Source organism: Haliotis cracherodii, unplaced genomic scaffold, assembly GCF_022045235.1.
Source record: "Haliotis cracherodii isolate W230 unplaced genomic scaffold, xgHalCrac1.p SCAF_5, whole genome shotgun sequence".
In the NCBI taxonomy this organism is placed as follows: Eukaryota; Metazoa; Mollusca; class Gastropoda; order Lepetellida; family Haliotidae; genus Haliotis; species Haliotis cracherodii.
Window position 1 is genome coordinate 41,850,666 of NW_027266308.1, and position 27,372 is coordinate 41,878,037.

General features: G+C 39.0%; 1 protein-coding gene across 2 annotated transcripts in view; it reads right to left on the reverse strand.

Moving 5' to 3' along the window:
* The window catches only part of LOC139443173 (lysosome-associated membrane glycoprotein 5-like), a 36,263-nt gene extending 9,094 nt beyond the window's left edge, over positions 1-27,169 (reverse strand). For both annotated transcript variants that reach the window (XM_071224134.1, XM_071224133.1), the window contains exons 1-4: positions 26,938-27,169; positions 7,663-7,719; positions 6,480-6,613; positions 5,116-5,250 (exon numbers count right to left, since the gene is read on the reverse strand). In XM_071224134.1, the coding sequence (XP_071080235.1) occupies positions 5,116-5,250; positions 6,480-6,613; positions 7,663-7,719; positions 26,938-26,983 (372 nt within the window). In that variant the 5' untranslated portion in view covers positions 26,984-27,169. The remainder of the gene's footprint in view (positions 1-5,115; positions 5,251-6,479; positions 6,614-7,662; positions 7,720-26,937) is intronic.
* Between the last annotated feature and the right edge of the window lie 203 nt (positions 27,170-27,372).

Here is a 27,372-nt window from a genome sequence, read left to right on the forward strand (position 1 = left end):
AGACTTCATCCCCGAGTTTTACACATCAACGTGTCGCTTTATGACGGTTATTGCCTTACAGCTTTCATATTTTTGTTCTTTGTAATTCGTTAGTCTCTCATAAATGCGTAGGATCAATTTGGGCATAGGCGACAAGTGTCATTAAATTTGCATAATGTGCGTCCCCAAATAGAGAATTATGGTTGAATAACAATAGGAAAATAACGAGCATTTATGGTCTAAAATTAACTGGCATGAATACAGCCAGATCGATGTCACTGATCAAACCCGGGAGCCTGCCGACTCGTTAACACAAGGTAACATTTTATGTAAAGATCGACCGGCAGGATATCTGAACCAAATACCTTCATACCAATACTGAAGACTCCAGTCACTGATACCACAGTCGTTGGCCTCGTGGTAGGTGTAGTCGTCTGACAAAGAGGAACTCTAAATAACTCATTTATCAAATTATCTACACCGTCACGCATGATGCTTTCATACAAACATACGTATGAATTGTCCACGACTCCACTAATTCGTATAATTGTTTTGGTTTATTATGAATATTCATATCAAAGTATGATTCTAATTATTCACCACTATGAAGTATCAAATAATTTTGCAAATGGGTTCGCATTCTTGCCTTTGATATCAATTATCAAACATTGCACAACCTTTTATTAATTGGAGTGGCTAAAGTGCAGTTGTAACGTGGTTTGGCCATATGACATTTACTGGAAGATGTGCGAATATGTGTTATAAATATATGACAACATAGCGATTGCGATTGTTTTATCAATAATTCAAAACGTCTGCTGAATCACACTTAACCTACATAGACAATTAGTTCTGAATCTCACTTAATCTATAGATACATTGTCTTCTGAATCACACTTAACCTAGATATACATTTCGTTTTGAATCAAACTTAACCTATTTGTCCACTCTGTGTTGAATCAAACTTAACCTATGTGTCCACTCTGTGTATATATATATATATATATATATATATATATATATATATATATATATATATATATATATATATATATATATATATATATATATAACCTAGATATACATTGTGTTCTAAATCACACTTAACCTAAATATACACTTTGCTCTGAATCAAACGTAACCTACTTATACATTTCTTTTTGAATCAAACTTAACCTATTTGTCCACTCTGTGTTGAATCAAACTTAACCTCTGTGTCCACTCTGTGTTGAATCACACTTAACCTATTTGTCCACTCTGTGTTGAATCACACTTAACCTATTTGTCCACTCTGTGTTGAATCACACTTAACCTATTTGTCCACTCTGTGTTGCATCACACTTAACCTGTTTGTCCACTCTGTGTTGAACCACACTTAACCTCTTTGTCCACTCTTTGTTGAATCACACTTAACCTGTTTGTCCACCCTGTGTTGAATCACACTTAACCTATTTGTACTCTCTATATTGAATCACACTTAACCTCTTTGTCCACTTTTTGTTGAATCACACTTAACCTATTTGTCCACTCTGTGTTGAATCACTCTTAACCTATTTGTCCACTCTGTTTTGAATCACACTTAACCTATTTGTCCACTCTATGTTGAATCACACTTAACCTATTTGTCCACTCTATGTTGAATCACACTTAACCTATTTGTCCACTCTATGTTGAATCACACTTAACCTATTTGTCCACTCTGTGTTGAATCACACTTAACCTATTTGTCCACTCTGTGTTGAATCATACTTAACCTATTTGTCCACTCTGTGTTGCATCACACTTAACCTGTTTGTCCACCCTGTGTTGAATCACACTTAACCTATTTGTCCACTCTTTGTTGAATCATACTTAACCTGTTTATCCACCCTGTGTTGAATCACACTTAACCTATTTGTCCACTCTTTGTTGAATCACACTTAACCTATTTGTCTCCTCAGTGTTGAATCACACTTAGCCTATTTGTCCACTCTGTGTTGAATCACACTTCACATATTTGTCAACTCTCTGTTGAATCAAACTTTACTTACATTTTCACTTTGTGCTGAATCACATTTAATCTACTAGTCCACTGTGTGTTGAATCACACTTAACCGGTCACAACGGGTTTATTTCTACTACGGCAAATATTTTCATGAAATGTAGGTCATTGTGACCTGTATTATGAGTTACTGATCACTTTCTGAGCTCAAGTATTGGTAATCAATTTGGTAATCACTAGTAAAACTAAATAGTTCAAACCATGTACACAACTAGACAATATTACCGACAGGGATAAAACGATCGAATGTAATTACAACTTTCTGAAAATTTGCACGTGCTGATTTTAGCAATTATCAATTGACGTTACGCTGCTTCATGTGTGAGAACATATTGTTCAACATCGATTGTTCATAGCATCACAAGTTGATAACATTACGTCATCTGGACGATAGACTGACTTCACCGAATGGGGTGAAATTTCGAATAGAAACGTCTTTCCTCATGCTCGTCTTCCTTTTCTTCTAATATATAAATCAATCTGCTTGAAACTAGGCATTACAAATTACCTGTCATCGTGTTCGAATACTGAAAGTCCCTCGCCAAATGAATGAATTTTGATTTAGGCAGAATCAGCAACTGTCTCAGGTATTCCCCGCAAGTCCTCGTCAAAGGCGCTGAGCTTACACCAATTCATTCACTCGGGACGGATAAACCTTAATTCATTGTAGCTCGTTGTATATTCTTTAATTGTACATCAACATATACATCAAATTGAACAAAATAATACTTCACCCTCACCATATACAAGGTCACTCACATTCTAACCGTATGAGGTCCTGCTCTACGGATGACATGTAACACAAGTCGCTATGTGTTATCGATCAAAGAGGTAAATCTGACCTCGAGAATGACTTTAAAGTCTTTGATAAGCATTTTAAAGTTTGGAGAACATGAATACACGACACTTTACATGGATAGCAAGTTTTATTCTTTGTACGACGTTTCTGAGCTATTTTCTTTCCTTCATTGGGTTAACATTCATCTGATGAAGGAGCAAGAAGTAGCTCTGAAACGTCCATAAAAAGTGTCCTGTATTCATATGTCATTGTTCATTGAAAGTTTGTGCTACTTCTTCATCCTTCGTCAGCTGCACAAAAGAAGCTATCCATAAAAAGTGTCTTGTATTCATATGTCATTGTTCAGTGAAAGTTTGTGCTACTTCTTGATCCTTCGTCAGCTGCACAAAAGAAGCTATCCATAAAAAGTGTCCTGTATTCATGTCATTGTTCAGTGAAAGTTTGTGCTACTTCTTGATCCTTCATCAGCTGCACAAAAGAAGCTATCCATAAAAAGTGTCCTATATTCATATGTCATTGTTCAGTGAAAGTTTGTGCTACTTCTTGATCCTTCGTCAGCTGCACAAAAGAAGCTATCCATAAAAAGTGTCTTGTATTCATATGTCATTGTTCAGTGAAAGTTTGTGCTACTTCTTGATCCTTCGTCAGCTGCACAAAAGAAGCTATCCATAAAAAAGTGTCTTGTATTCATATGTCATTGTTCAGTGAAAGTTTGTGCTACTTCTTGATCCTTCGTCAGCTGCACAAAAGAAGCTTTCCATAAAAAGTGTCCTGTATTCATATGTCATTGTTCAGTGAAAGTTTGTGCTACTTCTTGCTCCTTCATCAGCTGCACAAAAGTAAGCTATCCATAAAAAGAGTCCTGTATTCATATCGCATTGTTTAGTGAAAGTTTGTGCTACTTCTTGATTCTTCATCATGGTGTTCTCCGCCTTGAGATTGCTGGAATATTGCTAAAAGCGGTGTAAAACCATACTCACTCACTCACTAGCTGAAGAGTTGTTTGATCAAGGTTAAAACATTTAAAGCCTTAGTAAAGTTTTCAAAAAGTTTTATGGTGTACCCAAGGTTTCTTGCGTGCCCAAGGGACGCAACTCTGCACAGCGAATCGCGGCGCCTTAGTGACTGGGACACCCGTGCCCCGGGGGGATGTGAACCCACACTGCCAGAGTGATCACCTAATCGCCGGAACACAAAGTCAGCGTTCTAACCAACTCATCCACCGATGCTTCCACAAAATTGAGTCCGACAATTGGTAGTCGAGATCACGTACTTTGTGTACCCCCTCTGAAAAGTGTAAATCGGCACGGCTCACATGGCCGAAAGCTATGAATATAATTATAGTGGTTTTAGAACTATGACAGGTATATTGAGGTACTTTTTGTCCATGATACGTATCACATGTTAGATATATCGGGTGATTTCAAATAGCGATTTTTATCATGTGTTTAATGTTATATACTTGCCAAATGCCTTCGCTGCCCCGGAGCACGCATCCGGGGCCCAAAAATGGCTGCGTATTTATTGGCTGAATACACATCATGTTGTACCAACATCTTGTTTTGTTCCATTTATGAACTTCAATCCATACCTTAATGTATCAGATTGCTTCTGAATTCAAAATTTAGAATTATACAATATATCGTGATGCGTATCGCAAAATATCGTGATACACATTAAACCTCCAATACCCATCCCTAGTTATAACATCCTACTTATATATTGACAGTGTGTATATTGTGATGTAGTAATTGTACGAGGCAGGAATAGGCCATTGAGTCAACATGTATACATTGTCCTTCAAGTGTTTTAGCTTCTGAGTGAGGTTAGGTGAAATTGGGTTTAACGTCGCGTCCAAGATTATTGCACTTATATAGCGGCGTGTGTGTGTGTGTGTGTGTGTGTGTGTGTGTGGCTGCTTGTACTAGTCCGGACTGATGCCGATTTATAGTGCTAGCCCACTGAGATACCATGCCGCAATTTAACATGAATACCCCACTCAGACACAGTATACTGACTCCGAGCCGACCAGTCCTTGTTTTAACCCCTTAATACCGAGCGCCAGACAGGGCAACAACAAGTACAATCTTTTAACGTCTTTCGGTATGACACGGCCGGGGATCGAACCCCGGACCTTCCGCTCTCCGGGCGGACGCCCTGCCTCTAGACCACGGAGGCGGTCTTCAGTACTTCAAGAAAGCCACATATAATTTAGTTGATTGAAATGAGTAAATATATACAGTAAGCGGACCAGAATACAAAGACTTTCCTAAACAGAAATGCGAAAGTGTCTGACCTCTTTTATAAAGGTGAAGTTGAGTCCCAGAAGTCCGTCCCACCACGTCATCGAAAGGAAACTGACGTTGCCCTCGCAACTGCCGTTCACGACCGCGCTCTCGTCCATTGATAACAGCACTTCTTTGTTGTAAATCTGCGAACACAACCAGAGGGGATTGCTTACTAGATGGTGAGGTGGAATAGTCTTTATAAATATCTATAACTTATAAATAAACGATCCGCAAGATTGTATGGCAAGAGGGATGACTTCAACTTCAGACAACATTCCCTATATGTCGAGCAATATTCCTGCAGCTCGCTACTTTTCACAACTTTGGGGATACAATCGAGCTTGCACTTTCTACGATGATTTAAAAGAGCGGCGTCCGGCTCAGGCTGAAGAGGGGGCGGTCGGGTAGCCTAGTGGTGTAAGCGCCCGTTCGTCACGATTCGTCAGGTTCGATTCCCGACGTGAGTTCAATGTGTGAAGCCCATTTCTGGTGTCCATAGCCGTCATATTGCTCACTCACTCACTTGCTGAAGAGTTGTTTGATCAGGGTTGAAACATATAAGGCCTTAGTAAAGTTTTCAAAACGTTTTATGTTATACATGTGGAGGACAATTCCACATTTTACGCATTTGTGAAATTATATCCGATACAATTCCCTTTTTTTACGTGAACCATGCGTTTCCGTTTTTTTCAGGTTAACATTTGTCTTGCCTTTTCACGTGTTTATGACAGGTGACACAGATACGTTCACCTTTTCACTATCACTCGTTATCATCACTGTTTGATAGTGATTCGGAAATATAGGTTTACGATATCGCCGGAACAGTACAATGAACCCTGTTTTAGCTGAGATTTCTCATGATTTAGGAATGGATTTGTCGCTAATGTTAGATTTAGGGATAACACTTTCTCAGTAAAGTTCTCACTCACTCACTCAACATTTTTAATAGTTTCCACTCGTACCATAGCATTAATATTCTTTGAAAATATAAATAACTAGCTCCATGGTCCCTGTCCGGAATATAGGGTTTCCGGAATGATTAGGTACAACTTCTCTGAAGGTTCTATTTCTCTTTCACACTTATTTGGTTTCTGTTTCTCAATATTAATTTAGTTACCTAATTGTTTCTTTGATATTTAAGCCGCACTCAGCAATATTCCAGCTATATGACGTCGGTCTGTAAATAATGAGTCTGGACCAGACAATCCAGTGATTCACATAATGAGCCTCGATCTACGCAGTTGGGATACGATGACATGGACTAACCAAGTCAGCAGTCTGACCACCTGATCCCGTTAATCGTCCCTTACGACAAGCATAGTCGCCATTTACAGCAAGCAAATTCTAACTCGGAACTTCACGGGTGAGTTACCTCATTGAAAATCCCCGACTGTGCTTTATAATTTATTCGTAGTGTAACGTTTATAGTTGCTAGGAGACAGGGGGTATCATCTAAATATATGATATAATCTGGCGCAGCTGTCGGTCCATCCGGGTCATCTGGTTCTGTAAATATAACAAAGATTGCGTATAACATTATTGCCTATAACATTTTAACACGATATACAAGATATATGTCACAGACAGAATGTGCGTGCATGATTTGGTTATAGCACCCGTTAACATGTGGCAGGAAAGTAATGGAGAGTGACTTTGACTTCTTTGTTGAAACCCAAACCCACGGGCATGGTCTTGAAAAACCTTGAAACATAATCAGGAAGAATCTGACATCCGACCCCAGGTTTCTGTGTCTAAGGGACGCAACTCTGCAAAGCGAATGGCAGCGCATTTGTTGAGTGGGCCAGCCGTGACAAAGAGACACAGAGAGACAGGACGAGTATGCAAAAGGAAAAGGTAAGAGACAGACAGACATTGAACAAGGTGAGGTGGGGTGAGGTGAGGTGAGGTGAGGTGAGGTGAGGTAAAATAGAATTTAACTTCAGGTTCAAGATATTTTACTTATATAGCTGTCTGTCATACAGACCCTGAAACAAATATATCCAATACAGCCCATCACGAAACTAACAGATAATTGCCGCTGATGGGTGATTAGCAAAAGATAAGGGAAGCCAGTTGTCCATAACCATCAGCGCTCATTACTGTAAAGTGTTGGATTCCATTGTCTATTGCTAATCCCCCAGCAATTATCTGTTGGCCTCGCTTGTTAGTTTCCACCTTTTGTTATGTTAGTACTTTTGTTGTCCTTACAAGTATATATATATGCTTTCTGCCTCATAGCATTCATTAACCTGATGAAGATTTAAGCATATACTCCGAAAAGTTGTGTTTCCTCATAACTAGTGAGATAGTATGGTTTTACGCCGCTTTTAGCAATATTCCAGCAATATCACGGCAGGGGACACCAGAAATGGGCTTCACATATTGTACCCATGTCGGGAATCGAACCCGGGTCATCCGCGCGAGGAGCGAACGCTTTAACCACTAGGCTACCCGACCGCCTCTCCTCATAATAAAGAAGTTTACATCTATAAATTTTCTTCCGAATGGACATTAGTAGAACAGTAGATCTGAAGGAGATAGTACTGAAGGCTTACCATCTGTAGTGAGTTCTGAATTTGTTGTATCGGACTCTGCCGTCCCCCGTGATAAACCTGCAACACGAAACGACCTTCAGTGATTACATGTGACATAGGTTATTACGAAGTGACAATTATAATGAATTCGATGTATCAACAAATTCGTTTCTTAAGCAAATAAAACCATTCACATCCACATAAGAAGTATCTACTAAAAGCGGAGTTCATTGTACGATGGCGACTATATGGAAAGCATGTGGTTATGAATTGCTATCCTACAGTGAGTGATTGCGTTTGAACCACTTTTTTGTTTAACGCCACACTCAGCAATATTCCAGCTATATGACGGCGGTCTGTGAAATAATCGCGTCTGGACCAGACAAGCCAGTGATTGATGTCATGAGCATCGAGTCTGACCATCCGATCCCGTTAGTCGCCTCTTACGACAAGCATAGTCGCCTTTTACGGTAAGCATGGGTTGCTGAAGACCTATTCTACCCCGGATCTTCACGGGGGTTTAACCACTTTAAGCAGAAGATTGTCTTAGACGTTTACCACTGTGTCGAAACCAGATAGCATGGGGGTATGGTGCTGATAAACCCAGAAGTAAAATCAAGCTGGGATTCGAACCCACATTCATAGGTTTCTGGAGCGCCTGAGGTACACACCTCTGAACAGCGAATTGCGGCACCTCAGGCGAATGGGCCAACCGTGCCCCCGAATCACAGAAAAATACCCAATTACCTTACTATTACGTTCTGTGCTTTCAAGATAAGTCCTAGAAGTGCAGTACTCTGATATAAGTTACACGGATGTACACGTGATATTCTTTGGTTATATATGAAAGTTGTTGCAGGTATATAATCTATATTAAATTTCAGTAAATAGGGTGTAAATAAGAAGACAAGTTCGTGTCGACCTTGCAAATGGCGAATCCCACGTCAGATATTCGTTGGTTTTATATGAAAGTTGTTGCAGGTATATAATCTATATTAAATTTCAGTAAATCGGGTGTAAATAACAAGACAAGTTCGTGTCGACCTTGCAAATGGCGAATCCCACGTCAGTTGACGTCATATTGAAGCCCCTGACGTTGAGACAAAATCAGATTACCAGTGATTCAGACAAAGCACGTGTATAACAACCCTTCTATCAAATCTCACATCGTAAATATCACCACCCACAGATTCACCACCTACAGATAGCTAGCTACAAATAGTTTTAATATCCAAAGGCATCAATAATCGTTAAGTATTTCGACAAGAATAAATCTATAGCAATTACCATGTAAATGAACATGAATCCCTTGTGAGTGTACCGCCTTCTTAAATATCACAAAATCGGATTCACGGGATATTAATTTTGATGTTCCATTCTCTGCCTACAACGTTGCTAATAATGATGTTTATTGCCAACATCACATGAAATATATATAGGTATATATTCAACCTTCATAAGTCTGAAGAATTTCAAAATACTGCGTAGTAATGAGAATATGAATAAGTTTACAAACTTAACTATGTTGAGTTATTTTAATCAAAAGTACATGTCTCTCATGTGATATGGGTGCGGTCGGGTAGCCTAGTGGTTAAAGGGTTCGCTCGTCACGCCGAGGACCCGGGATCGATTCCCGACATGGGTACAATGTGTGAATCCCATTTCTGGGATATTGCTGGAATGTTGCTAAAAGCGGCGTAAAACCATACTCACTCACTCACACATGTGATATGAATGAAACAGAAAAAGGAATGTTTTGAAAGATGAAAATGTATTATCACTTTTATTGATCACTCCTAAATTAAAAGCATAACATATTGTTTTGACTTCTGAATTATTTAATGATTTAGTGCTTATGTTTTGTGGTATTATTTTTAAAGAATCCTATGTAATTATTCTCCTAAAATGGTTTTCTAACAAAATGTTTAGAAAATAATAAATAATAATAAATGATAAGAAATTATCTTTGAAATGTACTCAGTATGGTCACCAGATTGGTCTTCAACCTGGACCTGGATCAGTTAGGACCTCAAACACGTCCCCAAACAGGTCCCAAAACAGTGAGTGAGTGATTGAGTTTGGTTTTACGCCACGTTTAGGAATATTCCAGCAATATCACGGCGGGGGACACATTGTACCCATGTCGGGAATCGAACCCGGGTCATCGGTGTGTCGAGCGAACGCTTTAACCACTAGGCTAACAAACCCCCCCCCTCCCCCCCCCTTACCCCCCCCCCCCCCTTACCCCCCCCCCCCCCCACCCCCCCACCCACACACACACACACAAATGTGTGTATAAGACCAATAGACATGTAGTACAAGTATCCTAAAACCGAATACAAAATTCTTAGTCTTAATTTCAACCCGTAATTGCCTTAAAGGTGCAGCATAATATGCTCCTTTGGCTGTCTGGCGTTTTTGGAAGATAGTCCACCAGGATGACACACTCGGCATCCCAGAACACGGATGCAATAACGTTTCCAGCTAATAGGACAGTCTTTGCCTTATTTGTTGCTTGTGGTGTATGTCAAATAACTCCAAAGTCACATCATCATTGCAAGAACCTTTCTGGGTCAGCTTCAAACAGAGCTAGATTATCACGAGATATGTTGTGCCTGATACGTTTTTGGTCAGATGTCAGAAGTTTGATACTTTCTTCAATTCCAAAGTTTCTATGATAATGGAATGTACTCTCTCCAGGGAAAAGCTTAATGAACAAGCAATATGACGCTCTGTCATTCACCGGTCGGGCACAACCACCCAGTGTATTATCTGGATCATTTCTGGTGTTGCTGACGTGACATGCCTCCCACAACAGACATGTGTCGTTTTGTAGGCTTTCCCCGACACGTTAAAACTCACTGCACATCACTTTGCGGTGGCATAGGAAGTGGCATCAACTGACTCAAGTTTTTGTGGATATGCCTCAATGACATCTTACATCCACAACAAAATAGTTCGCTGATACTCAAAGTCTATGCCTAATGGCAACGTGAGAATATTGCAAGTACATTTTGTAACATTGATACAAAGATGCAATGTCTTATGATTTTATAGGGAATATGAAGAGTACAATGGGAGTCAATCAGAAGACATGTTACAATAGAGTTGATATAAAACAAATTCCGATACTGTGCGTTATATACAGAAAGGAATGATAGAACCTGTCAGGAAGAAAACTCATCACAATGTTTGTTAATAATGTATAAACCCCTGCGTTGGCTCCGTTCCAAACCTTCGAATTGGTCATTCCAGTACCTCTTGCTGTTAGACAGATATAAATATTAGGCAGCAAGCAATTAATTAGTTCTTGGGAATAATCGAAACTTCACAATCGCTTCCATTTGCCAGATCTCTGACCTTGGTGTCAATGTGAAGACGGAAGCTATTATTTGCTTCAGCATTTATTGATGTCGTTGAAAGAAGCACTTGGAACTAGCATACAGAGTATTTGATGTCATGTCTATAGGTACAGTGTTCAGGGCACCAAAGAAAGGATCAGTGTTGGTTCAATATGAATTGTCTCTTTCCAGGAGCTGTAACATGTTGAGCTTCAACGCGTATGTTGCAATGTTAATGACATCAGTCATTAAATATGCTACCAAATGAATACTATACCACCACTCAAAATAGCAATTATATCTAACCTTTCTGTTCCCATATATATGTATCTATATGGACAAGAAAGAGGCATTTTTTGGCAATTTTGAGTGGTGTGCTTGTATTCATTTTATATCGTATTTGGTGACTGGTGTTATTAACACTGGAATATAATACATCTAAAACTGCGTCTTGTGTGGGGTTTAAGGTACCAGATTTTCTTATGGAGCACACTTTATGTAAGTAACTTGTCTGATCATATGCCTTACTTATATAATATAATTAAGATTGTCAATAAATTGTCTCGTTTGCCAGGTTGACTTGACATGCAAGTATTACCCAAAAAGCTGATAATTTCTATTGCATTTAACTATGATTGGGACACCATTATTAACATCATGTAGCATTTAATGTTATGTTAACAAATTACTGACGTAAATGGTGACTTCCAAGAGTTGACCAGGAAGGAGGTTAGGCTGTAGCTGCCGATACATATAACATTCTGTCACTCTGAATTACATTTTAATTACTATTACCTATTACCCGTGTAACATGGCGACTAATAAAGGCTACCCAACACTAGAACTAGTTACATATTAATTACTTGAACACTGAGGCTAAAGGAAGGTATAGGCACAACAAAAGCAAATCACATTAACCTTCGATAATAACATAAGGACAAATGGTAAGAAAGATGCATGTTAATTAATTTATTATTTGTCAATGATACATTCAAGATTCTGTTCTCTTAAAAAAACAAGGATTAGGTGAAGAATATAAGTTATTTTTTTAGTGATTCTTAAATGAATGCACATATACTATTTTCCGACGAATTATTCCATAGGGCATAAAAGGCAAAGTAGCGGTGAACATTATATGAATGGATCACTGAAAATTAGTGACGACACCAGGTGTTCAACAATGTTTGGTGTTTTAATGGCAATAACGTTGAACTCTACCTCTATACATGTCGATCTGTCCTGGGAAACTAAACATTTGGCCTGTGGTAAGTTTAACAGTAAGTAATTTGGCATCGAAGACTACATTTCTTAAACAGGTGAGGTGAAAGCACACGGGCCACTCATTGCCCGAGTGTGTTGGCACGACTTCATGACAGTGTGATACTGATTTATTTCCCAGTTGTCTAAGGCGCCGCGATTCGCTGTGCAGAGTTGCGTCCCTTGGGCACGCCAGAAACCCGGTTCGCCCCAATTATGTTTCTAGGTTTGTCAGCACCATACCCGTGCTCGTGGGTTTCACCGAAGTGGTAAACGTCTGAGACCTGCATCACTTCGGGCTTTCCTCCCACATTAAGCTGACACGCCGTGATATAACTGGAATAATGTTAAAAGCGGTGTTCAACCCAACTCACTCACTTATTGCCCTGAAGGGTCAGAGATAATAAAGTTCATAACAATCCTTTGTGCACTAGTGCAAATATCAATCCACGTGCACAAGTGTATTGTTTACGTCATTCGAATCATACTGTGAGGTCAGGTCATAACTGAATATTGTTGACGTCATTAAATCGTATTTTTTTATGACGGTGGTCGTGAGCAGCGTATCTTTCGAAAGGGGAGTTCAAAAGGATGAAGAAATAATGGGTAATAAAGATACTCATGATATAGCCGGAATGGTACAATTGACTCTGCTTAGACCAGTGAATTATTATGATTATGGAAAGGATTTTGTCGTTTAATAAAATTTAAAATTGTTTCTGGAGTATTTAAATTATTTAAGTTTTTGTGTATGTAAACGAAAACCAAAGGATGAAGGTTTCAGAAGTCACTAAACACAGAGTCCGTTGTACGATTCTGACGACGTCATAAGCATGTGTTTATGAATCACTTACCAATGATCAACATCCAAAAATAAAACACACACACTAGGTATGGCTCGCAATTAACCACTGGACATTCTAATCGTATTATGCTGCATTATACAACCATAATATCGCTATTATGAAATTCAGATACCTTATACGATGCATTGGTGCCAGCTCACCGGGCTACACGCCTTAATCTAATATCTCTAAATACCACTGCCAAGAATACTCATCACGCAGGGAATCCATACTTAAATGTCACCACAGTCCCTGTATCGAATATACCAAGGCTGAATATGATCCCTGAGTAGGATCTGAGAGTGGGCGAATAGAGACGACTATAGCAGCAATAACGAAGCAGGATTAAACGTAAAGTATCAAATTACATCTTCTTGAATATCTGACATCCACGCATTATTCATTTGTGAAGTCACTGAAACTGTGGATATTGTTATTGTCGTCGTTAAAACATATGTGTAGTTTTATGTACATGCATATAATCTTAAGATGAGTGAGTGATTGTTGTTTTATGCCGCCGTCAGAAGCAGTCAGCTGTATCTCAGAGAACATTAAACCTTTGGTTGCCAATGAACGCCCCGTCGTTGTTACCGTACTATCCGTCTTTGGGAGAGGAATGAGGGTGGAAGAGCCCACTTATTTAAAGGGCAAAAAATCGCCAGGAACCTATGATCGTTAGTTCGAATCCCAGATTGGCCCTGTTTCTTGGCTTGTCAGTACCTACCAATGCTCGTGGGTTCCACTAGCGTTGTAAACCTCTGGGCGTTTTCTTTTTCAATATTTATCTGAAACTCGGATACATAAGTGAGATACTGTTCAAAGCGGCATATTAGCCTGGTTTATGAATTAATAATCTAGAAGTTAATGGCTTCAATTTACCTCCATAGGTATCAAATTCGCCACAACAAACCTGAAAAACTTGAAATAGCATACTTTAATATATGGATTAGTTTCTATTGCGCTGAAATTCCACACAAATCAACATAAATTATGCAGCAAATGCTGCAATATCGAAATTGACATTTATTCAATATACGTTCTATAATACAATTACAATTTTTAATCTGTTAAAATTGCAAAGCGGAACGGACATCAAATTACTATCGCAATTCGATTATTCCACTTGTTCTCTGCGTGGTGACGTCGTTTACAATGAGCGAATCACATCATGGAACCGGTAAATTCGTGCGTGGGCACGGGTGGCCCAGTCGACTGAAGCGCTCAATTGAGTCCCTTAGGCGTGCCGCGATCGTGAGTTCGAATCTAACATTCGCACTCATTATGATCGTTTGTTTTTCAGCACCATATACGCGTTCGTGGGTTTCACCAGCGTATTAAACGTCTGAGATATACACGACTTCTGGCCTTCCACATTGACTCGACGTATGATAACTGTTAAATAAGAAACTACTCTAAACTTTTACGCCAAATGGAATCTGTTTCGGCGGGTGGCCAAGACTGGTTGTTCTCTTGCCGTGACATTTTGAAAAATATATGTTATGTTTTCAGATAGATCGGTCGTCATCGGTTTTCAATAAGTATACGGGATGTCCGTTATTCTCAACCTGGGGGCAAGGGTGGCCCAGTCGTCTAAGTCGCCGCAATTGGCTGTGCAGAGTTGCGTCCCTTGGGCACGCCGGAAACCTATGATTGTGGGTTTGAATCTCGGTTCGACCCGATTATGTTTCTTGGTTTGTCAGCACCATACCCGTGCTCGTGGGTTTCATCGAAGTGGTAAACGTCTAAGACTTGCATCACTTCGAGTTTTCCTCCCACATTAAGCTGACACGCCGCGATATAACTGGAATACTGTTAAAAGCGGTGTTAAACCCACTCACTAACTCATTTAGATGTCTATAGAAACGTCTATTCTCAACCTCTTAAAATTTAAGTGTTTGCATAATTCGAAGTACGCTATTCGTGGCCGTGTTTGGGAACCTTTTTCTTCCGACAGTTTCTAGGGTTTCGGCCCAGCCTCGCACTGAAACACATGTTACATGTGGTTTCTCCTCAAGCAACAATATGCCTTTGTTCACTCTGCTGTTTATGGATACCAGGTAGAAAGAGATGGTAATATGACTATTAAACTTCTAGCGCCTAATAATAATAATAATAAGTGTTGACACCCTCACACGAAGAATCCGGGTAATGCAGAAGGCTGCAGTGTTGGGGAGTCTTCACGTTCTCCGAAATAATAATAATAAGAAGAAGAAGAATAAGTATTGACACCCTCACAAGAAGAATCATGTCAGACAATAGATCCCACCAGCCTCGCCCTTCCCTCAATCGCATATATTTACCAATCATAATGGGAGGGCGTGGTTCGATTTACGTTTGGGCTCTTTATGATTGAATTGTTTTGTGCACTTTTGCACACATCTATTTGCTACCGGGAATACAGCCCTTCTGGCAGTCTGGGTAATGCAGAAGCCTGCAGTGTTGGGGAGTATTCACATTCTCCGAAACATTCTAGCTTTGTTTAACTAGGCAGCGCTTCCTGGGAGAAGTCTCATTCCCTGTCTGGGCTGCGTGTAGAGGGGACAAGGGCCCTGAGCTGACGAGCCTAACCAGTCTGACTGTGCCAGGATCACCCAAACCCTCTTTGCTGCATTTTTATTTTAATCTGTGCATATAATACTACTACTACTACTACTACTACTACTACTACTACTACTACTACTCATAATAATGATGATGATGATGATGATGATATTATTATTATTATTATCATTATCATTACTATTATTATTAATATTACCTCGAGCATGTTTTGAACAATGAACATTCCTAAAAAAATCCAAATAACTCTGAGCAGGATATAATTAAATCCGCAATGTTTAGACAGAATTCCGTTGTGATTAATGATTTTTCAATAAAAAGAACATTGATTTCCTTGTGATGTAAACAGCAAATGGACACTTTTCTCAAAATGTTGCCAAACATTCGCATTGAAAAGCGAAGGGAACATATCCACCCCTTTACTACGAGTATGATTGATTGAATTGTGCAGCACACCCCAATCAATAACAAATATTTCACGTTGATTCATAAAAGAAGAAAACGACAAATCAAACAAGACCTAACCTCTTAAGTAGTCGGAATACATCGTTAAGCTGAGAAAAGAACGTTCACAAGTCGCTTCAGAAGTTGCCGCAGTTTGAAAGTTACGAAAACACTTTGAAGATCAATTTCTAGTATAACGGTGGTATTTGGCAGTAGGGATGGTTTGTGGGACATCGAGAACTGGAGAGTAAAATACTTGCAAATTTCCCCCAATAACCGAGGTGGCCTGACGATGTTTGGTCAATTGTTGAATGTCATTATAGAGTTGTTGGATATCAATCTAGCGGAGGGGTCGTTGTATTCGACACATTCCAAATATTCCTGACGGATGGGCTCGGTCTTTTCGGCGTTATAAAGCGCTTGGAAGGTGATCCTGGCTTTTTCATACAATTAGCTCCCGATTTCGCCAGATTTTAGCAATTTCTCTCCCAAGCAGCTGTGGTTTTCTTGGGCGACAAGTCTAGCAGGAGTATCGACCCCATGCGCTCAATTTGCACTCGTCAATCAAGATCAAGAGTCATCCAGCTTCGTCCCGATTCTATATAATCTCCCTCGTTCGATTAAACTTCCATTAACAAGAGTTTTTTCACCAAATTTCCCCTTCACTTTTTCCTGGCTATCGAAGTTCAGAATCGGGTCGATGGAGGATAATAAAATGAGCATTAGCAATGTAAATACACGTCGCTGATCCTTGAGTGAGGAAAAAGTGTTTCAAATATCCTGAGCTTCTGCTAAGCTGTTAAGCAGTGCCCCCATCAAGAGCCTGGGTTAATCTTAGTCCTTAATGCCTCCCAAGAAGGACTTCATACCGAACACACAACTGACATGCTTCAACTTGGCCGTTTATCGAAATGCCATAATTGAATTTCTCGGTGAATACTATTCAGAAGGTGTCGGAAGGTACTCGGGGAGAGCTATCTTTCATTATGATCAATCATAAACTTATGATTCCTTTTGAAGTTTACTCTTTAGTGATAATTACATTACAATGTGGGAGAAACGTGTTCAAGAACGTTTATCTGCCCGCAATGACGGTAGATTTACCGGCCTGATAACAAAGTATGATTTATTAGGTTTTGTGACATATACGGTCTGAAAAAACTTGATATCTAAAACTAACAATTATTTTACTGATTTATTATCATATGGTTTTGGCAGAGGAACTACGAATGCGTATAAACGCAATGAATGGTGCACATTATTATCTTCTGTTTTTTTGTAAGTTAAAAAAATCCTTTTAGGGACATTATATTAAAAACCGAGTCCAGACAATTGTGCTTGTAGAAAGTTGTCAAACTATGACTACGTTAAAGTTGTCATTAAACCTGAAGAGCCGTTGAGCGGCAAAAGACCTTACGTGCATAGATGCGTTTTGACTGGCACAAATAAATGGACTCTGCTTTTAGTACAGTAAATGCTCTCTCTCAGATAGGCTCAATATATATTTTGTGCCTTACGTTTGTACTTGATCTTGTTATAAGTTCTAATAATAGAACAATAAACGTCTAGTTGACAGGGATAGGAACATGAGCAATAACTCGGGTAACAATTCAGTCAAACACGCGCGTGTGTGTGTGTGTGTGTGTCTCTCTCTCTCTCTCTCTCTCTCGTCTATTCCTGTTCAGTTCAATGAAGACATAAAGTTTAAAAGTAGAACTTCTTTCCGCTTACATGTGTTAGCAACGCCATCGACTATTTTACTACATTCGGCTCTTTAATAACATATTTGATGATGTAAATCTTGTAACATTGAACAAATATACTTGTAGCCATTATCATAAAAACAGTTTCGCTTTCGTATTATTTTACTTTGATGTATCAGAGCACGTGATATTTAGAAGGTAGGCCCAAGCTCTCAGAGAAAATATGTCTAAAGGTTTTCAATTTGAAAAACAGTATTTAATAAAAAAATAACTGGATCAAACCATTTGGATCATTAATTCGTTAACGGTAGGAATACGTATCTTTAATTAATCTTCATTTGGTAACCATTTTCAGAAAAAAAGCGTATTATTTGAAAATGTAAATCTAGAACAAAGTAAATCTAAAAGCGTAATTTAATCAATAACTATATAGCCAACCAAGAACTTTCTTTTCGGCGTTTTTTCCAAGTTGACAGTTAAGTAATACACCACAGCGAACTGCACTTCTTAGATACAAGGACATTCAGACGAGCTACTTGCTAAAGCAGCACACCGCCCGAAACTACGTCAGAGCTTTGGGATGACAGGTGACGGGCTTCATTAAGCCAAGCTTTATTGATTGGCTGGGGCAGAAATTTGTATTATGAACTTCTAGCGTAGCCTTTGCTCACAAGTTAGCAAGCTACTTAAAAGTTTGAAGCGGTCAAAGTATTGGTTGAGTTGAGTGGGTGAATTCGATTGGTTACTGTGAAACGCGAAAGAAGTAAAGACGGACGTTTGCAGTTTCATTAATCCACTCTAATGCGCCACGTGATTGGCTTGGAGATAGTTCGTATAAACATCTTTAACTATAGTCGGGAATATCGATGCAAGTGGATGTTTTTCATGCTAAATATTTGCTTACTGTGCATATTGTTGACATGCGAAGTTAACCGATGGTTATTTACACAAACTAGCTAATTATCTTGTGTCATTTACGGTAACTTTAAATAGACTTAAATAATAATCCTAAAACTAATAACTGAGCACTTAGACGTTTGAATATGTTCAGCAAGAAATGAAGACGCGTCTAAAGAGTCCAGAAGTAAGTCTTAATCGATACTTTAATATGGCATTATTTGCTAGTGTTTCTTCTAAATAATTCTGTATTAGGTTGACGAGACCATGGTGACATGTTTGTCATAATGACGTATCCTTTGAATATACCGTTCGGTTGAAAAGGTTTACGAAACATTATTAAAATATATTATATATTTTATTATATTATTATCATATATATTATATATTTTAATAATAACAGCAGCCGAAGGAAAACATGTTACATCTCTCCTGTGCACATTAACATGATAACATTGTACATTGTATTATTACACATGTTAAAAGACCACATTGCTGTACTATCTGGTATATGTGCAATTGACAGGTATTAACGCTGTACACAAAAGCTTTACAGCACTTATCGCTGAATAACGCCGTGAACAGATGTGACACATGTACTACATACACTGACAAGAGGTGAGGTGAGATAGGGTTTAATGTCGCGTTGACGATTATTGACGGATGCCACCGGTGGGGCAGGATACGCCCACCTTTACGCGAACACCTGGTTTCATCGTGATGTGATAGTGATTCATAAACAGGTGCTCATGATATGATCGGCATCGTTCAATCGCTTCTGGCACATTATGAATATGGAAATGGTTTTGTCGCTTTACATTATAAAGCGATGTGCATGCATGTTCGTGTGCGTGGTGCGTGCATGCGTGCGTGTGCGTGTGCGTGTGCGTGTGCGTGTGCGTGTGTGTACTAGGCCAGGACTAATGCCGGTTTTATAAGTCCACTAGTCCACTGTGATACCTTGCCGCAGTTTAACATGATAGATACAGCACTTTCACACAGTTTACTGACTCCGAGCCGAGCCGTTATTGTTATATCCCCTTAAATCAGAGCGCCAGGCAGGGTAACAACAAGTACCAACTTTTAAAGTCTGTTAGTCTGATGATGCCGAGGATCGAACAACCGATCTTCCGCTCTCCGGGAAGGCGCTCTGTGCACTACACCTTAAAGGCGACCCTCACAGGAGGAAGTTTTCATACTATTATACTGTGTTTATATTATCGCCATACATGCAATGTATCCAAAGCACATTCAGTGAAAAAACGTTTATAACATTTCTGAAATACTTCCGGTGCTCACTAAACGGATACATATGTCACCTTTAACCTGTCGTTGGGGAAGATCAAGGTTACAATGGCGCTGACGTTAGAGAACATTCAATTACTTTTCAGTTACACGTTTTCCCAGTCAATAACACTAAGTTCACAGTCACACCAAACACAACAACATAGTATCAGTATATTCCAAACTGGTGTGCTCCCATTAACCAGGGCGCCTTGTTCCTTTAGATGCGACAACGTCCCTTTGTGAGGATGAAGTCTAGAACATTCTCATACCTAAAACATTGTTTCTCATACGTAGAACATTGTCTCTCATACCTAAAACATTGTTTCTCATACGTAGAACATTTTCTCTCACACCTGAAACATTCTGTAGCAAATCTAGAGCATTCTATCTCACACGTAGAACCTTCTCTTTCATACGAAAAACATTCTGTCTCATACATAGAACATTCTGTCTCAAATCTAAGACATTCTGTCTCATACGTACAACATTCTGTCTCATACGTTAAACTTTCTGTCTAAAATCTAGAACATTCTGTCTCACACGTCGAACATTCTCTTTCGTACGTAAAACATTCTGTCTCATACATAGAACATTCTGTCTCAAATCTAAGACATTCTGTCTCATATGTAGAACATTCTCTTTCAAACGTAGAACATTCTGTCTCATGCGTAAAACATTCTGTCTCATGCGTAGAAATTCTCTATCATGTGTAGAACATTCTTATGCGTAGAACATTCTCTCTCATGTGTAGAACATTCTTATGCGTAGAACATTCTCTCTCATGTGTAGAACATTCTCATGCGTAGAACATTCTCTCTCATGCGTAGAACATTCTCTCTCATGCGTAGAGCATTCTTACTCCTACTTAGAGGTCTTTTTTCTGGTACGTAGAACTTTCTATTTCCGATCTTGTTGTCTCCAATGTAGAACTTTCTGTCACCTACTTGGGAATGAAATACTTTTATCATAGGAAAAAGAATCCATTCTTGAAACAAAGAAAGTTCCACAATTTTAAGTCCTTCGAATGAGATAGACAGTCTTACATAGTTGATTGGAATTATGTGTTTCCCCTCACGTTACGTATGTCTTGCCTATGGGTAAGTGAGTGAGTGAGTATGGTTTAACGCCGCTTTTAGCAATATTCCAGCAACATCACCGCGGGGGACACCAGAAATAGGCTTCACACATTGTACCCATGTCGGGAATCGAACCCGGATCTTCGGCGTGACGAGCGAACGCTTTAACCACTAGGCGACATGACCGCCCCTCTTCCATATGACACTGTTTGTGCGCAATAATAGACCTATTAAGTTATACGTTCAAAGTGATTTCCATTACTACGACCTTAACTGACTTTGAGTGCAGATAACGAATAGCTCACAGAACGTGGTCGTCATACGGTGTAAAAGTGCGGATACTCGTTTCAGAAGTATTACCTGAAATACACAGTTATAGTATGGTGATATTTAACTATTGCTGAGATGTACGTGTGCAGTAGTCAGATAAATTGAATTTTGTGTTGAGAAAATATATTGCAGTTTCTGAGGAAACGTGTGCGTTTTAGCAATATAGAAATCGCTTCAGTCTTATTGAAGATATCTTTCACGTCGTTGAAATGACATAAAGTTTTCGATATTAAGCAGTGTCTATATCGACCATTTATATTTTACCATATTTTTGACAGCTGTGTACGCACTTCAACTGACATATATAATTACAGGTAAAGACCAGACTTGATTTGTTTCCCCACACGGAGTAAATATATCTCGAATTGCCTACCAAATCAATGTAAGCAGTTATGTGGATATATATAATGCTCAAAAGGAATGACAGATTAAGTATAGTAATATGAACAAAACAGGCGTTCCTTAACTTATTTGGAATAGTATAGATTAATCGACTGAATTTTTGTCATTAAACAAAAAAGCTGATGTTTACGTGCTCTTTGCTGTTAAAAAGCCTTTATTTCAATATGTCATTTGTTTTTCGTAATTTAGAATTTAAAGCCTCTTTCTGTTTTTGTGTTTCTTTGTCAAGTAACGTTTCAATTTTCCCCATTTTATTCAGCTTATAAAAAATAAACCATTTCCATAATCAAAAGAAATCTGTAGCAAAAGCAGTGTCCACTGCATGATTCCGACTACGTCATAAGCATGTGTTTAAGAATCACTTTCAAATGTGTTCAAGAAAGTGAAACTGTCATGATTGATTTGTGCGTCATTAAATTTGGTTTTAAAACACCAGGATTTTACCCGGTTCAAGTAACTGTCTCAAGGCAGGTAATTGGACTGAAACTATTTGTTGACAAAGATACCTACAAATTTGGTAATTTTGACTCTCTTCTGTTAATATGAATAACTAAGTTTCGCTATTTACACAGTTTATCTCTTATGTACATTTTCGCATGACCCTCACCAACACCTTTCCATAATCAGAAACCTCTGCTAAAGGCGGTGTCCATTGAATAATTCCGACTATATCATAAGCATGTGGTTATAAATCGCTATCAAATCGTGATGATACCATGTGCAACAAAAGTAACACCACATGCTAGGCTATATATTTGGAAAGGTCAACAGTTCAAAAGTTCACAGTCTTTTATCAGTATGTAAGGCATCCATTCCAAAGTAATGTACAGTGAAAATACATAATTTATTCGTTTGCTAAACTTTGCCATGGGATGATATGATTCAGCATTTACATATCGATAATATTTTTATTGCCCTTTCTAACACAGCATCAATATATGATAAACCTGTAACCTGTTTCCACTGATGGTGCAGCTCGCCTCTCTTCTTGTCAAATGGAGCTTATTGTACAGTTGGAGACCTTCCATTTTTCTCGACGAAACCTATTGTATAATTTCCGGGTTGGTACCTGATATATGACCAGTGTTTGACAATATAACTGCATGCGAGTAAAAGTTGAATCAAATGATAGCAACAAAATATCGTGTTTGTCTAAGACACTGATTCTTTGTTAACAGTTAGTGACTAGTATTTCTACTACTACTACTACTACTACTACTACTACTACTACTACTACTACTACTACTACTACTACTACTACTACTACTACTACCACTACTACTACTACTACTACTACTACTACGTGGAGGCTCTTCATGATTTGAATTGAATTGATTCAGAATTGTGTTGTGCACACATTTATTTGTCTGTCTGATATCAAGACTCATGATGAAAACAAGGCCTTCAATAGTTTTCTTAAACGCGCCAAGGATGTGGGACATAATCTCAATGTCAGTGTGGATTTTGTTGATAGTTCTGTATTGCTGGACGATACTGAAATAAGTGTCAACCAAGCGAAGTGCCATATCGAATCGGCCTGAACTCAGTTCTTCAAGGAGATGCTTTCTGAACGACTGCTGCATCGAGTTTATGTGCAGTGTGTTGAGAAGATCTGCAATCCTGCAGTGTCCATTGGTTTGATTAAGTCGGCTGTCCGGAAAGTGAAACAGAAAGCTTTCTGTTTGCTGCTCAAGACCATGCTTGTGTTTTTGACACATAGGTTCATCCATGGTACGACCCAGAATATGTAGAGGGGAAAATTCTTTGGAATAGGCCCGTATACAGCCTCAGACCTAATGCAGGTCAATAAACCTGATCTTGTCCCTTTTTGATAAATACAATGAAATAATTTATATTATTGAATTTTCTGTCCTTTTTGACACTTATGTGATTGACAAGATATTCAGGAAAAACATGGCAAATATGCCGACCTCGCTTTCGAAATGTCACACTTGCATCCCAAGTACCGAGTTGTTCGACTCCCCATTGTTCTCGGTGCCTTAGGTTTGGTACTTCCCAATCTGTTGACTGACATTGGGAGAATACCCGGGTTTGCTACCAGGAATACAGGTGTATTGACACCCTCACACGAAGAATCATGTCAGACAATAGATCCCACCACCCTCGCTCTTCCCTCAATCGCTTATATTTACCAATCATAACGGGAGGGCGTAGATTGATTAACGTTTGGGCTCTTCATGATAGAATTGTTTTGTGCACTTTTGCACACATCTATTTACTACTAGGAATACAGCCCTTCTGACAATCTGGGTAATGCAGAAGGCTGCAGTGTTAGGGAGTCTTCACATTCTCCGAAAAGCTCTGGGTGGGTTTGACGAGGCAGCGCGTCCTGGGAGAAGTCCCATTCGCTGTCTGGGCTGCGTGTAGAGGGGGCAAGGGCCCTGAGCTGATGATGAACCTAACCATCCTGATTGTGCCAGGATCACCCAAACCCTCTTTGCTGCATATTTTAATATGTGCATCATCATCATCATCATCATCATCATCATCATCATCATCATCATATTAAAACTGTTTGTGAATCCCCGTATAACCTGCCATGAGTGTAAAGTAGGCTGTTTAAACCATTCTAGTGTCCTAAGAAACAAACAGTTACTGGTCCTTCTCGGAACATAGAACTGTCAGGATTCACCCTTCTACTATACAAGTATATGTGGTGTGTGAATGTGCTTCTATCATACAGCACTTCGCGTCAGGGCATATGTTTATCCTGATCAGAGTTACCAGTGCAAGACAGGGACAGGCTAGCAGATACGGCCCCTACTTACTCCCTATCCCCCAAATGTCTTGCCCATCTTCTAACAAGATCAAAAACCCAAAGAAGGCAGAGAGGGAAGACACAGATTCGTCTTCATGAAGCCACAACGTTCATCTCATTTATCAAGCAGAAATCTGATACCAAAGCACTTACAGACAGAAAATTGCCACAAAAGGTGTTTATTTGCATGACAATGACTTCTCGCGTTTTCGCACCACAGACTAGACACATATAATCCCTATTACCCCGACTGCAGATTATGGAACTTTAAAAACCCATTTCGCAACATGGACGTATTTTTTATGAACATCTGCCATTCACACCCATATATAACATACGTAACCACTTTACTCAACACTACAACGACAGGACTTGATCTATTTTAAAAGGGATCATGACACTTTTTTCAAAGGAAATACATTCTCGGGTCTAATGGCTGTCGGGCAAGTTCAAATTCCAGCAGCCTCAAAATGTGCAAAAATAAATTTACTCACGTAATGCCATCACACACATTTCACTAAGACAGAAAGGTGATATCACATGATGGCCCTAGCTATGATTGTTCCACGTTCTACAACGTGATGTTTTCAGCGGAATTTGTCATTAATCAGGACATAAATCCTCACAGTAGAACATTAAAAAAGAAGAAACATTTCTGGTGAAATCGATTATATCACTGGTCGCAGTATACACGAGCCACTACTGCAGCTCAGTGGAATAAAAGTTTATGTATGGCAGCTGTGGTATACACGCTCAACAAATATGAATCCCATCCCGCTTTTATCATTGTTCGTTTTATTTCATTTTAATTGTTGAGAATAATAAAAAGGATACTAGACAAGTGTTTCCATAATAGATATGTAGGACATATAATTTTGTTTTAAAATATATTAATATCCTATTGTTATCAATCGATTCTTGAAATACTTATGATAATTCATTTCCATTATTAATAAAAGTTTCAAAAATATAAAAACATTCCGATTCATTATCTTGGATATGCATCACAAACATTTTTGGTTCAAAATGTGAAATATTCACATACTTTCTCGTCTACAAGTTAAGATCCAACATACAAGAACAGAGTCAGAGAACAAAACAGAAAGACATAGAAAGAACCGTTTACTAAGTAAATAAAAACAATAATGCCAGTTGTAAAATGACACAGCTTTGAACCACCCCCCCCCCCCCCCACCCCCCCCCCCCCCGCCCCCATCCCCGCCCCCGTACCGTCATATCCAATAGCCAAGTCTGAATCTCAGATAACAGCCAAGAAATCCTTTTGGCACAGGCAGCTATCTCCTGGTACATGTAGTTATATAGACGGAGAGAATTGCACACGCTCTCTTCGGGCTTATGTGGAGTTTAAATTGTTCTTCATGAGACTACGGAGAAATCACAAAAATGTTTGTTCTACATGTGTAGAAAATACTGAAAATTGATTACCATTATTTAGTTTGATTTGCATTGCACGAAACAAGTAAAAACATTTTGACCAAGAAACTATAATTATATAAGAACACACTGGTAGTTTACAATTCTGTTCGACATGAACAGAAAGAAAGAACTCAGTCAAAACTGAAAGTGTTTAAATATTCTAGCTCGAAAACGAAGAAGGGAAAAGAAAATATTTCTAAAAACGACGTTAAAATTTTGTCCCGGGAAGTAATGCCGGTTCATCATGGTTGTGGCTTTACACGAATCATACTTAATATGAACCAGTACTTTATCAGGCGAATTACAACACGATCACGTTCCAAGGAAAATTTTCACGGAATGATTAAAGCGCGTCTTATCACATGACGACCAAACACGGGTTATATACCATGAAGGTGTTTAAACAGATATCCGAAATATTCTTCAAATTAAAAATGGTATTCCACACGGGTTATATACCATGAAGGTGTTTAAACAGATATCCGAAATATTCTTCAAATTAAAAATGGTATTCCGTGGATTAACAGTTTTTGAAGCAGCTGTTGAACTTCGTGCAGGTCTACCCTTTTTTGATAGTGCATTTTACGATGGACAAACTGTCTATACGATAGTGTTGACCACTGGTGACTTTATACCACAATAGAATTACTTATATATACTATATGTACTACAAACAATATATAATCAGGAAGCTTTTGTTTTGAGCGTTTTTCTTAGAAACACATACCTGTTATATCTAAACGAACGAACTAAAGTGTATACAATTTCTGACAAATTTGAAATTACATTAATGCTGGCACATGAAGGACGTGGCATATTGATGACTTGTAACTTTAGCTGTATTACATGCCGAAAGCAAATTATGTCTATAATATGATCCTGTACGATCAAAGGACATACCTGTGAGTGCATTACAGGTGTGGATATTGGTGATCTTACCTGTCACTAGGATACACAATCCAATTAAGAACAGGTGCGAAACCATCCTCTCTCGCCTTCTGCAACTGACGCCAAACTTTGCCGTACCCCTCCAGTCCTAAACAACTCCTTATCGAAATTTCCAAATTCACCAGTGTCTCCCGCGCCCGTGAAATCGAAGGTCTGCAGTGTGAAATTATCGAGTTGTGATCCGAGCGAGCGAATTCGGTCTATAGGCTATTTCAGAAGAGTAAACCCAACGCCGTGATCAGTGCAAACTATCCGATAAAGATAACGGCTCTGCAATTTCCTGTTGAAAAGGTAGATTATATCTGATCATGGCAATTTATCGAACGGTTACGTCTTGGCAGTTCTTGTAGGAGTCTTACCATTCACGTCATTGCTAATCACCCAAGCTTTTTATGTCATTGCGCGAGACACTGCCTTGAGTTTGTC